The 14,526-nt window shown below is 41.4% G+C and overlaps 1 protein-coding gene across 6 annotated transcripts in view; it reads right to left on the bottom strand.

Annotated features, from left to right (window-relative positions):
• RAB6A (RAB6A, member RAS oncogene family) overlaps positions 1-14,526 on the bottom strand; it is a 96,263-nt gene that overhangs the window by 74,352 nt on the left and 7,385 nt on the right. For 2 of the 6 annotated variants that reach the window (XM_048217297.2, XM_048217296.2), the window contains exon 2: positions 4,014-4,060. In XM_048217297.2, coding sequence (XP_048073254.1) covers positions 4,014-4,060 — 47 coding nt within the window. Of the gene's footprint in view, positions 1-279; positions 502-1,204; positions 3,065-4,013; positions 4,061-14,526 lie in introns of those variants that run through there. The other 4 variants (XM_026518066.4, XM_026518067.4, XM_057316712.1 and 1 more) reach the window with 3 other exon arrangements.

Here is a 14,526-nt window from a genome sequence, read left to right as displayed (position 1 = left end):
CTTGGATATAATACAAAGTAAGCAACAGCAGAAGCCTGAGCAGGTAAGATCATTCCACTCATCACATACTATGGAATATTAAGCAAAAAGGGTCATTTAGCCAAAACGGTATTACATATTGAAATCTAATTTAGGTAACTAGATGATAAATCTATTCTACTCTACTCCATTACTCTCTAGCCCCAAAGGAAATCCTACAAAACAAAGATGTTCGTTATTCTCAGGCCTTCTCTCACAGGAATCCTGAATATACAACTGGAAAACACTCAGAATAATTACCATTTCTCCGGTAATTCCTGTTTGCACCACCATAAAGAGAATCAGACACTGCTTCATGTTGAAAGGAGAAAGGAGAGGTGAGATGTGAAAAATTCCAAGTAAAACGATCATGACATAGCATCTGGCAGAGATCGGGAAAGCATCAACAGTGCCAAAAGAATTGTCAGGGATCAAAGTCATGAGAAGAAAATGAGGTTTTCCAATAAGCTACAGCCTAAGCCAAGAAGCAAAAATCGCCACTGCCGCCGCCTCCCCTTTTACTCCCCAACCACTTCATCCTCAAGTCGCCTCCAATTCAGACATATATCCTCCATAACCCAAACTAATTCCCCACCCAAGTGAAAACAATCCAAAATTTCTACGATCCCCCCCCACTTCCCACCTCCCACAAGATCCGCACTTCCCAGGGCCAAGCCTCCAGGGAAAACAACGCCCTAATCCCCCCACCCTCCTTGTCCAAGGTTGAAGGGGGTCGGTTCCCCGGAGTGGGGCTTCCCGGGGTGGGCCTTCACAGAGCTGACGAACTGGGATAAAAGCCAAGAATAAGGGTGGGGCTCAAGGAAGGGGGGCACGGTTGGTGAGACGACGGAGACCGGAGGAAGAAAAGGATGGACATGGACAGCAGGCTGGGGCTGGGCGGGGTGAAGACTGGCGGGGGCGGGGGGTGGCAGATCGACGGGAAAGGCCCGGGCTGCGGGGGAAAGAGACGTCGGAGCCGGGGACGGAAGGATCAAAATCTGACCGACAAATCAAGACGAAGAGGAGCTGGTGGCTAAGAGGGGTCGGCAAACACCAGGCAGGGCTGTGGGCTAGCACCGAGCGCGAACGCGAGGCCGGTAGAGCCTTCGCGGACAGAAGGGCCGCACTGGGGGCGGTGCGGGTAAGCCGCGGCCGGCTGCCAGGAGTGGGGGAGCCGCGCACTCACCGCTCTGCTCCCCCAGGAACACCAGCTTGAATTTCCTCAGCGGATTCCCGAAGTCTCCGCCCGCGGACATGATGGAGCCGGAGGAGCTGCCGCCGCCTCAGCCCAGAGACCTCTCGGACCGACGCTGCTCCAAGCGGCTGACGAAAAAGGCGAGAGGAAGGATCGGCGCCGAGCACTCTCGGACCCTTTATGGCCCCGCGGCGGAGCAAGGCTGCAGGGCAGGACTCCTCCCCACAGACAGGCAGCGGTAGCCGCCGCCTCCCCGCAGAGTCGCCTAGCACCGAGCGAGGCCCGCGGCTGGGAAAAGAAGGATGGCGGTGTCGGAAGCAGCCAGGGGTGTGCTAGAGGTTCCCAAGGTTAGCGCCGTTCCCTTCTCAGCACCCGGCACCGAGACTGGGGTGAGAGAAGCGGAGGGTGGCGGAACTGGAGCCGCAGACGCGTCTGGGACCTCTCACGCGCAGCGCCTCAGCTCCCACAGCTGCCGCCGCCGCAGCCCAACCTGCTGAGTGCGCGAGCCTCTGGCGCGGCGCGCGGCGAGCCCGGGCGCGAGCGTGCCGCCCCGCCGGCCGCCGGCGTGCGTGCGTGCGTGCGCGTGCGCGCCACAAGACGGCGCCTTCCTGGTTTAGCTTGCTTTCCCGGCTCCTCCAGCGCAACAGAGACGAGGCAGGTTAGGTTGCCACGCGAGTCGGGAGAAGCAAGGAGGAGGTGGGGCGGAACCCTGGGAAGTGATGTGGGTGGAATAAGGAGCGCTTACGTCACTGACGTGAGAACCAATCGAAGGAAGTCAAGGGCAGGCAGGGATGGCAGTGAGGTGGCGGCGCGAGAGCGCGCGCGGCCCTTGCGCGGTGGAAAACGTCGCACTGTGACTGCCATGAGTAGTGTGGCGCGCTGCAGCCTGAGAGGAGGGGAAGGGAAGGAAGGGGAGAGAGGAGGCGGGGCGGGCACGTAGGTTGAATTGACCCCAGCTCTCTGAGGGTGTGGTCCGATAGCCCTAAGGTGTGTACTAAGTTCCTCTTCTCCAGAGCCCTCAGCCCTGCCTCGCATTCCTTAAATCCGCCCTTCACCCGTGCTCTCACCCACCTACTCCATCTTTTTTCTTATCGTAATTCCTCACACAATATCTTACTAGGTATATTGTCCACTGTTGCTTCCAGGAGTTTCATAACTACCAGAAGCAGAGCCTCTACATTTTTGCAGATGAGGAAATTGAAGCTCAGAGGAAGGAAATGACTTAGAAAATCCACAAAGCCATAAAGTGGAACCTAGGTTTTGCCTTTTCCCCATTGAACCTCTGCAACCTCTCTATTGATAAAGCCCATCCACTTCCCCGACCTGACCTGGCTTGGTCTGTTATTAGCCTTTGTTTCGCTGATGTAGACAACTGTAGGTGACGCCCACCATCTACTGTGATAGAAAAGGATTTGGACATCGTGTAAACCAAACCCTTCATTTCACAGATGGTGAAACTGAGGCCCAAGTAGGACAGCTATGCAAAAAGGTCACCCAACAAACTGGAGGTAGAGCCTGACCTTGAGCCCAAATGTGGGAGAGGGAATATTTTTAAAGATCACCTTTTCCTCCTAGAGCTGGGCTTCTGACTCTGTTATGGGTGGACCTCCCTTACATTAGATATCTGAAGCATGTGCACTTTTCTGTGGAAAGGATCCATAACTTTTATCAGATTTCAACCCAGTTTATGACCCCAGAAATGAAGGTTAATGTCAGAGCCAAGAGGAACCTAAGGAGACATGGCAACTAAGTGTCGCATAGATACAACATGACAACTCAGTGTAGGTTTTAAGCTGAATGGGATCCTGGAAGAGAAAAAAAGACTTTAGGCAAAAACTAAAAAAAAAAACCAAAAACTAAATGAATATGGACTTTAGTAATTACAGTGTATCAATATTAGTTCATTAATTGTAACAAATGTTGTATCATACTAACAATAATAAAGGTAACTGGGGAAGGAGAGGTTATATGGGGACTTTCTGTACTGTCTGCTCAATTTTTCTGTAAATTTAAAACTTTTAAAAAATAAAGTATATTAATAAAAGAGTAAGAATGACCAAATTAGAGAATTTGGCATCCACACCTCACCATACTATGGGACAGCATCCAAAAAAGTAATCTCTGTCCTTGAGGAGGTCACTTCAAAAAACGAGTATCAAAAAAAAGTGGGGGGTGACAACCTGGCTGGCTCAGTCAGTAGAGCATGTGACTCTTGATCTCGGCGTTGTGAGTTAAAGCCCCATGTTGGGAGTAGAGATTACTTAAAAATAATAATAATAACTGTCAAAAATACTTCTGGGGTGCCTGGGTGGCAGTTGGTTAGACATCTGACTTGATTTCAGTTCCGTTCATGATCTTAGGGTTGTGGGATCAGCCAGCTTCAGGCTCTGCAGTGGGCGTGGGGCCTGCTTGGGATTCTTTCTCCCTCTCCTTCTGCCCTCCCCCACCGCCCCCCCCAGATCCCGAGCTCCCTTTATCTCTCTCTCTCAAAAAACAAAAAACAAAACTTCCCAAGTTAATGATAAAATAAATCCTTACATTTGTATATAGTGTCTTACTGTTCACACAACACATTTATATACATTTGCTCATTATTTGGGAATTATTATTTACTTAGCTATAGAAATGGCAGGATCAAACAAGTGCCTTCTCAAACCCAGTGATGAATTGCTAAACTAGAATTAAGGAGAGGAATAAATTAAAGGGAGCTTTCTCATGAAAGCTTAAAATACTGTGTATTCTGGCCTATCGAGACAATAGCTATATCCCCAAACCTCCTTCTCTATCAAAATTTACTCACTTTTGGTTCTTCTCAACCAAATGGCAAAAGGATTTTGGAATATGAATCTAAAATGAAAGAAGAAAAAAAAAGAGAAAAAAAATAAATAAAATGAAAGAAGAAAAAAGAAAAAATAAGAAATGAAACGGTAAAAACCTGAGTCATGACATGGACATTTGTGTGTATGTGTGTTTTTTTAAATACATTTTTAAAAGATTTTATTTATTTATTTGACAGAGAAAGAGAGCACAAGCAGGGGAAGCAGCAGGCAGAGGAAGAAGCAGGCTCCCCGCTGAGCAGGGAGCCCGAGGTAGGACTTGATTCCAGCACCCTGGGATGGTGACCCAAGCTGAAGGCAGTTGCTTAACTGACTGAGCCACCCAGGCGTCCCTTAATATTTGATTTTAAAAGTAGCTTGTCAGGTCTGGTTAGGCCCTCCCCACCAGTAATCTAAAACCCTGCCACACACAAAGAGCAGCCCATACTAAGAGAATATTTAAAAAGAAAACCTCTTTAAAAAAAAGAAAAAGAAAACCTCTTGTAAACATAAGTGAGTGGCTCTTTTTTCTTTCTGTTGTATACCAGGTTTTCATTATATTTCCTAAAATAGCTTTTAAAGTAACATCTGAGGATTGGAGCTATAATTACTTTGTACTTCCTCCAGAACTTTATGAATCAATTCCTCCCTGTTGCTTTGGTCTCTGTAGTCACCTAGACAGGTGATGCTTTTCCTATCATTTTGAAGAGAAGTGTGGTATAATCCACCTCTTACCTCCGATATTTTAATGTTTTAAGCTAGCATTTTTCATCGATACAGATACAGCCTCGCTCTCCTCTGAAGCTGCACTACTTACCCAGTACTCTGTGTAAGTCAGATGTTTTGCCTTCACGGATCTTGTGGTCTAAAAATTGTACATTAAGTGCTATGGGGTTCATCAAATGCAGAAATTACTTAGGGGAAGGAGGAGTTAAAGAGGCCTTTTTCAAGAGCCCTTTCATTAACACTTTCACTTCCATGGTTTCCTATACACTATTCTCTTTACCTTGAACACTTTCCCCTCCCTTTTTCTCTCCAATTCCTACTCATCCTGTAAGGTATCATCTTTAAAAAGTCTTCACATAGACTTCTCTGCTTCTATCCCCACCAACAGTGTAAATACCCCTGCCTGTCCTCTGCTTGTACGTTATTCTTCCTCAGCATTTGTGATTATTAATTGTCAGTGTTCCCCTCACCTGACTGTAAGCTCCATGAGGTCAGAGCTCCTGTTTTGTATCCCCAACAATAGTGGGGTGCTTGACATAGTAAGCACGCAACAGATATTTGCTGAACAAATGAAATAAATGGGAGGCATGGTTTTTTAGCTTTCATCAAAGGATGAATGAGATGTGGGCATGTGAAGGTAGAAGGGCAAGAGCATTTTGGAGAAAGAGAACATCACTTATAATCACATTATGTAAACTGATACTACATTTCTTAACACCACTTATGAAAAAGATGCTCAGAACAGACTTGTGACTAACAATTGAAAGAGGACAGCTTTGGCAACTCCAAATCAAAAGTTTCTAGAACAGTTTTCTTTAACCAGTTTGAAAGGGATTGTTAATTTGAAGCCCATGAGTGTTTCCAGGAAGTACCACACAGAAATCGTAATAGGGTTATAGCTTGTTGTTCCACCCAGAGAGACACACACTTCTTTAGGGAGGACTGAGATTTCATCTTATTCCTTGTGTCAGACACTGTTGGTTGCCTATCTAATGATACACACACACAACACACACACGCCTCCACAATATATACTGGAAGTGACAGATAATTTTCTAGCTTCCCTTCAGCTAAGCTAAAGACACGTAACTTGATCTGAGCCAGAAGGAAATGTGCCACAGACTTCTGAGATAAAGTTTCTTCCCTGATGAAAAGAGGTAAATGAAGGAAAGCTGCCATTCTTCTGCCATTAGATGTGATTATAAAAGGACATGATATCTAGAGCTAAGGCATCATATGAACATTGACATATAATCCTTAAGAGAAAGCCAATCCATTGATGATGGCTAAGCTGAAAGGCATTATTGAGCCACTGTACCAATCCTGGAACGGGCCTTCCTGTGGACTTTTTTTTAGCAAAATAATAAATGTCTTTGTATTTAATAATGTCTTCCTATGCCTCTGTCATTGTTACTTGCAGCTGAAAGCATCTGACATTCTCATCTTTAGATCTCTTAAAACATCTCACACAATTCCCTGAATGTTAGTTACTCAAAACTGTGCGTGTATACATAATACAGTGCTAGTTATCAAACTGGAACTGCCTTTTTCTGTTTACTACTCCCTAAAAAGGATTTATTACTCTTAGAGAGGCAGGAAATCAATAGAAGGAGAAAACTGCCCAGGTAAAAGGACTGGAATCATATTGCTCATATTTGAAGGAAATAATAGCTCTGGCAGGAATTCAAGCTCCATCAGATGTGAAGCCCTTCTAATCCACTCTGCAGGCTATTATAATCATCATTGCTAAAAATAATAGTGGGTCAATATAGAAAGCATAGAAATGACAAATGCTCAGTAATTCAAGGTGACCAATTAAATGAACACAATTAACAGAAGGTATGTTTAAGCAAGTCTCATTTTTAAAAGACAACGAGAAAAAAAAAAAAAAAAGAGGGAGGCATCATGTCAAAACCAGTTTTCCAAATACCCTGACCTACAAAGATGTATCATGGGAGAAGTATAAAGGTTATTCAATCAAGGTGGAGGAGAAGATGGTAAAACCTCAATGGAATCGTCCTTCCTGTGATTATAGCCAATTCATAAGCTAAGTCAGAAGATATTTTTGCTACCGATTAATCTACAGAATCTATTTTTGATAATTCCATTTTGTTCCATTCATATGAATCATGGTCCTTGTTATGAATAATGTGATTTCACAGAGCCTTAGATGTGGGATGTTACTTCCAGGCTTTGAAATTGCAGTGGGGGAAGAGGTTGCTTCTTTTTATTCCAGTCCAGAATGTGTAATACCTGACACATTGCTGGAGCTCTCCTCTCCCCAGCACTGTATCCCCCACAAGTAATAAAGTCTCCTCCAAGATGTACAGGAGAATGAATCACACTTGCCACTAAGAGATAATCACCCTCAGAGTAGAAGAGAACAACTGCTTCTCCTGCTGTTTATGTAAAGAACAGAGCATCTTAGGACAGAAAAGTGGGACCAATACTGTTTGCACCGAAATGCCAACAGACTGTACAGCCAAATTGTAAGTTGCCTAAAGTGCCAAGAGAAACCAGCTTTTTGTGAAAATTTCTTCAGATTTTTTAATAGTACATAGAGATTAGGACTTTATTTTATATAAAAATCAAAAGATATTAAAGTCATTACAGTAGCGTGTAGCCAAAACTATCCAGTGAGATAATAAGCCACATCATTTGCGAAAATTAAACAAATTTCCAGTTACGGGATGATAGATTAAAGATGTTTCTGCTTCCTTCCTTTTCTGAAATTTTGCAAAACAAAAATAAAAAATAAAAGCGCAAGCTCTGGTTTTGACATCTCTAACCCAGAGCCATCATATTTTAAGTTGGGAGACAAAGACAGAGTAGTGGTAACTGACGAAACAGAGCACAGAAAGTGTTCACTGAAGGGGAAAGTAACAAGAAGCAAGCCAAACAGAACCCCAGAAAGGCTCTGGAATGTGAAGTAACAGGTACTACAGAAGGCAGAGGTAAAGAAAGGGGCCAAAAACAAGGAGAATTGAATCAAAGACTGTATAAATAGTAGTTATAAACCCATCCATCTCTATGGAGGAAATAAACACAAGAAGCTCTAGACTCAATAACCAGGCATAGTGGAGTACTAGGGTGAGGTGCTGCTTGTTCACTCCCTCTCTGTCAAATAAATAAATAAAATCTTTTAAAAAAATGTTTAGGGGTGCCTGGGTGGCTCAGTCGTTAAGCATCTGTCTTTGGCTCAGGTCATGATCCCAGGGTCCTGGGATCGAGCCCCTCATCGGACTCCCTGCCCAGTGAGCCTGCTTCTCCCTCTCCCTCTGCCTGTTCCCCCTGCGTGTGCGCTCTCTGTGTCAAATAAATAAAAATAAAATCTTAAAAAAATTTTTTTTAACGAATTAAAAAATGTTTAGAAAATAAATAAATAAATAATAAAAATTTTTTTAAAAAATTAAGATTATAGAGCCCCAAGCTGAAACTACTGAGTCAAAATCTTTGAAGGTATGACTTCGGAAACTAATTTTTAACGGGTCTAACAAGAATTTTATGCACCTGAGTTTGCGAATCAGTCTTTTACTCCACACTTTATGTCCTTGTTTGTCAATTAGATTTCATAAGCTATTCAAGGTAAGAGTGTGCCTTATGCATATAATGTACTTCCTGGGTCTTATATGTATTTGGTGCTCAGAAAAATATGCTAAGAATGGAATATTGAATCTATGTGCATGGCAATATACATAACATAAGTTAAGTAAATATCATCAACAATCTCTGGAACTTTTATAGTCTTTACTTGACCACATCATTTACCCCTATATTAAGACAGCATACATTTAAATGAGGAGTCGAGCCAATATTAAATATTTACATAGATTATTACTAATTAAGACCAAAATTGTTACTAGAGACAAAGAAGCATATTTTATAATGGTAAAAGCATCAACCCATCAAGAAGATACAACACTAATATGAATATATGGACCTAATGATACATGAAGACTTAAAAATACGTGAAGCAAAAACTGACAGAATTGAAGGGAGAAATAGACAATTCAACAATAATAGTTGGAGACTTTAATATCTTGCTGTCATCATGGATACAACAAATACACAGAAGTTCAACAAAGAAATAGAAGACTTTAACAATACTGTGTACCAACTAGACCTAACAGACATATATACAACACTCAATCTAATAACAGCAAAGTGTACAATAACTCAAGTGCACGTAGAATATTCTTGATGATAGACCATATCTTAGGCCATAAAACAAGTCTCAATAAATTGAAAAATATTAAAATCATACAAAATATGTTCTTTAACTACAATGGAATGAAATTAAAAATCAATAACAGGGGCGCCTGGCTAGCTCAGTCCAAAGAGCATGTGACTCGATCTCTTGGTCATGAGTTTGAGCCCCACATTGGGCGTAGAGATTGCTTAAATAAATAAATTAACTTAAACTTAAAAAAATCAATACCAGAAAGAAATTTGGGAAATCCACACATATGTAGAAATTAAACAACATACTCCTAAGTAATCAATAGGTCAAAGAAGAAAGCACAAGGGAAATCAGAAAATACTTTGAAATGAGGGACACCTGGGTGGCTCAGTCAATTAAACATCTGCCTTTGGTCCACGTCATGATCCCAGGGTCCTAAGATAGAGTCTCGCATCGGGCTCCTTACTCGTCAGGGAGCCTACTTCTCCCTCTCCCTCTGCCCCTCCCTCTGCTTGTGCTCTCTCTCCGATAAATAAATAAATGAAATCTTTAAAAAAAACTGAAAGAAAGAAGAAAGAAAGAAAGAAAGAAAGAAAGAAAGAAAGAAAGAAAACACTTTGAAATGAACTAAAGAAAACCCCAACACACAAAGCCTTTTGGGAGGCAGCAAATGCAGTACTTAAAGAAAAACATAACTATAAATGCCTATATTAAAAAGGAGGACCACAAATCACTAACCTAAACTTCCACCTTAAGAAACTGAAAGAACAGGGGCCCCTGGATGGCACAGTCTGTTAAGCATCTGACTCTTGATTTCAGCTCAGGTCATGATCTCAGGGTTGTGAGGTCAAGCCCCATGTTGGGCTCCAAGGTGGGTGTGGAGTCTGTTTAAGAGTCTCTCTCTCCCTCTTCCTCAGCCCCTCCCCTCCTCCTAAAAAAAAGAGAAGAGAGGGGCGCCTGGGTAGCACAGTCGTTAGGTGTCCGCCTTCGGCTCAGGGCGTGATCCCGGCGTTATGGGATCGAGTCCCACATCGGGCTCGTCCACTGGGAGCCTGCTTCTTCCTCTCCCACTCCCCCTGCTTGTGTTCCCTCTCTCGCTGGCTGTCTCTATCTCTGTCGAATAAATAAATAAAATCTTTAAAAAAAAAAAAAACTTTTATGCACCAAAGGATACTACCAAGAAAGTGAAAAGACAACACTCAGAATGAAGAAAGTATTTACAAATCATAAATCTGATAAAGGTCTAGTATCCAGAATATATAAAGGACTTTTATACTCAACAATCGAAAGACAATCCAATTAAAAATGGACAAAGAATTGAACACTGTCAAAGATGATACATAAATGGCCAATAACCAGATGAAAATATGCTCAATATAATGAACTATTGGAGAAATATGAATAAAAAACACGAGATACCACTTCATAAGTGACTAGAATTAAAAAAAAAAAACAACCAGAAAATAACAAGTATTAGAATGGACATAGAGAATTTGAACCTTCATACATTGCTGTTGGGAATATAAAAGGGTGCAACCACTTTGGAAATCAGTGTGGTACTTCCTCACAATTTTAAACATATGGTTACCGTGTGACTCAGCAATTCTACTTCTAGGTATACATTCAAGAGAATTGAAAACATATGTCCACACAAAAACCTGTGTGTACAAGGGGCTCCTGAGTGTTCATAGGAGCATTATTACTAATATCCAAAAAGTAGAAACAACTCAAATTTCTTTTTTTTTTTTTTAAGATTTTATTTATTTGAGAGATCATGAGCAGGGGGGAGGGGTAGAGGGAGAAGCAGGCTCCCCACTGAGCACCGAGCCCAACTAAGGACTTGATCCCAGGACCCTGGGATCATGACCTGAGCTGAAGGCAGATGCTTAACTGACTGAGCCACCCAGGCACCCACAACTCAAATTCCTATCCACTGATGAATGGGTAAAAAAAAAAGCAGGTATATCCATACAATGGAGTATTATTTAGCCATAAAAAGAAATGAAGTGCTGATACATGGAATAACATGGATGAAACTTGAAAACATTATGCTAAGAAGCTGAATGCAAAAGGCCGCGTATGCTAACACGCCCCTTCCTTTTTGGGGCAATGAAATGATCTGGAATTAGATAGTGGTGATGGTTGCACAACATTGTGAATTCAATACAAACCACTGAACTATGCACTTTAGAATGGTGAATGTTATGATATGTGAATTATATTTCATTTAAAAAAGTAAACATAGGGAACCCCAATATCAAGAATCACATGCTCCACTGACTGAGCCAGCCAAGCACCTCTATTTTATCCTGATTGATGGTAGGATAAAAAAGTGCTTTGTTCTGTTTTTTAAATTTATTCATTTATTTGAGAGAGAGACAGAAGAGGGGCAGGGACAGGGAGAGTCCCAAACAGACTCCGCGCTGAGTGCAGAGCCCAATCTGGGGCTCAATCCCATGACCCTGAGATCACAATCTGAACTGAAACCAAGAGTTGGATGCTCAGCCGACTATGCCACCCAGGTGCCCCCAAAATGGAGTTTTAATGTTCATGTTAACTGCATGTTTATGTTAAATGTTCATGTTTCCGGAAAAATCAAAACGATGGAGACAATAAAAGAATTAGTGGCTGTCAGGGGTTAAGAGAGAGGGAGGGTTGAATAGGTGATTTTTAGGGCAGCGAAACTACTCAGTATGATACTACACTGTATAATGGTGGATTATACATTTGCCCAAATCCACAAAATGTAAACTGTGGTCTTTGGGTGACAATAATAGTTCAATGTGGGTTCATCAGTACTAACATATGTACCATTCTAGTTGGGGATACTGATAATGGGGGAAGCTATGCATGTGTCAGGGCAGGAGATATTTGAGAAACCTTTGTATCTTCCTCTTAATTTTGCTATGAACATAAAAGTCCTCTAAAAGATAAAGTCTATTAAAAATATAACAGTATGATAAATACTCATGAGCCTAGTCCCAAGTCTCTACACATTGTTTAATGTGTAATATGCTTTGTGCTGAGGAGATGGGAGAGAAAACAAAGCATGAGGGTCAACTTCATATAAACACTAAAACAAATCCTATCTTATTTGATTCTCCATACCTATTACCACTGAATTATTATATACTTAAGAGGTAAAGGAAAGATATTTTTGTAATCCAAAAAATCTGTTCAGCTCTCAGCAACAAAATACAAAGAAAATTTCTAATGAGATTTCTAACTCCTTTGCTAAATCTCTTCCCTCTACACATTCTTAACATTTTAAATTAAAAATTTACAATAAAACATAAATAATCATTTGTTTATTTATTGTTTTAAGATTTTATTTATTTATTTGAGAGAGAGAGTAAGCGCGACAGCATGAGTGGGGAGGGCAGAGGGAGAAGCAGGCCCCTGACATGGGGCTCGCTCCTGGGACTCCAGGATCATGACCTGAGTGGAAGGCAGATGCTTAACCAACTGAGCCATCCAGGTGCCCCAATAATCATTTGTTTATTTGATAATTTAGTAAATTGACAGTTTATTATCCGGTAGATGAGGTGCTTGTGTGAGGATATCTTGACATGTATTCAGCCATAGGGGAGCTTACAATGTAGTTGAAAAGGAAAGACATAGGAAAAGTTTAAATGTTAACTATACTGGAATAAAAATAAAATAAAATAAAATAATTTTTAAATAAAAAGTGTTTTTAAATAAAAGTTTAATAAAGGTTTGAACAACATTTTAAAACAATAAATTGAGATCTCACCAAGCATTGCATGACCAACTGCCAAATAAACTACTAAGGCAATTAACAGATTAGAGGAGAGGTTACCTCATGATGCATTATATTTATGACAAGGATGAAATCTCAGTTGCATCTTGGCATATTAGTAGAATTTAAGTAGATGGAAGAGGAGAAAAAGGTAAAAGTTCTGAAATTTGTATAAACATAATAACTACAAAGAACCAGTGTCAATATATATCTTCAAGTCTCCTGAAAAATATTACTATTAGGACTGTCCCCTTGTGCTGAAAATGCCAGCATTGTGTAGTAGAGCCAGGCTGAAAAGTCTCATTATTTTCACCAGCAAAAGCAAGATCCTACATTGTTGTTTTTGTTGCCCAGATCTGAGACTACCAACTTTAGTAAACAGTCTTTCCAGAGAAGGCTCACAAGAACATCTACATTGTAGCTGTATTCCAATACAAACAGGGCTGACATGTGCCCTTTGTCCACACTCCTCTGGAGTCAGATGAGAAAGAGAGAAAAAAAGACATAGGTTGTTTGCTATGTTATTCATTTACTAACATTATCTGGTAGGAATCCTTCGCCTGAAACAGAAAACCCAACTCTAAAAAGCTTCAACAATAGGGCAAATCACATGAAGAGGTTCCAAGCTATGGCACTTTCAGAGTTGGTTAATTTCCCCTTCGCAATGTCTGCAAGGACCAGGTTCTTCTGCCTTTTACTCTGCTTTCCTCAGCATACTGACTTTTTCTTTAGATACCAGATAATGACCAGATGGCTGTCATAGTTCAGGTTGACACATCTAGACACTATGATGTCCAAAGAGAGAAGATGGTTCTATGTATCTCTATTTATAAGTGAAAAACTTTCCCTGGAATTCCCCCAGCAGATTCCCTATTACAGCTCACTGGCCAGAATTTCTTCGTATCCCTACCCTAAGTCTGTCGCCGGAAAGAGAAATGGGATTCCTATGACAAATACAAAAGCATATGGCTCTGTGGAGGGAGATGGATCATTGTAATAAAACTGTAATTTTGTTATAAGGAGGAAAAGACTGAAAACGACATTTGGCAGCCCACCACCAACGTTCACTACATTAACACATCAGTTCAGTTTCAAGCACGCTCTGCCTGATGCATTCATTTGTTGATTTATTCATTCTACAAACACTTTTGCCTACTGGTACCAAGAACTGTGCTTTCCTAATGAAAGGACAAAGCAAAAAAAGATTTGGTCCTGGCTTTCGGGTTTACATCAATCTCCTGGTGACACAGCTATGTAAGAAAAAGAAAAAGAAAAATAAGTTAGAATAAAGTAAGTAATAGAGATGCAGGTACATTAAAACTCTAACTTACAAGATCTGCTAAGAAGAGTATATTATGGTATATAGACTTTAGAGATCGTATATATATTTCTTATTTCTTCCACTACTTTGAAATTTAATTAGATATGGGTGAATCATAATTTCCTCCTCCAAGAAGAACAGGATTTATGTCCTATTTTTTTTTTAAAGATTTTATTTATTTATTCGACAGAGACAGAGACAGCCAGAGAGAGAGGGAACACAAGCAGGGGGAGTGGGAGAGGAAGAAGCAGGCTCATAGCGGAGGAGCCTGATGTGGGGCTCGATCCCACAATGCCGGGATCATGCCCTGAGCCGAAGGCAGCAGCTTAACCGCTGTGCCACTCAGGTGCCCCAGGATTTATGTCCTATTTTAATGAGTTTTCTTTTCTTTTCTTTTTTAAGATTTACTCATTTGTTTGGAGGGGGGAGGGGACAGAAGGAGAGGGAGAGAGAAACTCAAGCTGACCCCAAGCTGAGCGTGAGCCTGACTTGGGGCTCAATCTCATGACC

The sequence above is a fragment of the Ursus arctos genome, unplaced genomic scaffold (assembly GCF_023065955.2).
Source record: "Ursus arctos isolate Adak ecotype North America unplaced genomic scaffold, UrsArc2.0 scaffold_22, whole genome shotgun sequence".
NCBI classification, from domain to species: domain Eukaryota; kingdom Metazoa; phylum Chordata; class Mammalia; order Carnivora; family Ursidae; genus Ursus; species Ursus arctos.
This window is presented reverse-complemented; position numbering and strand designations above follow the sequence as displayed.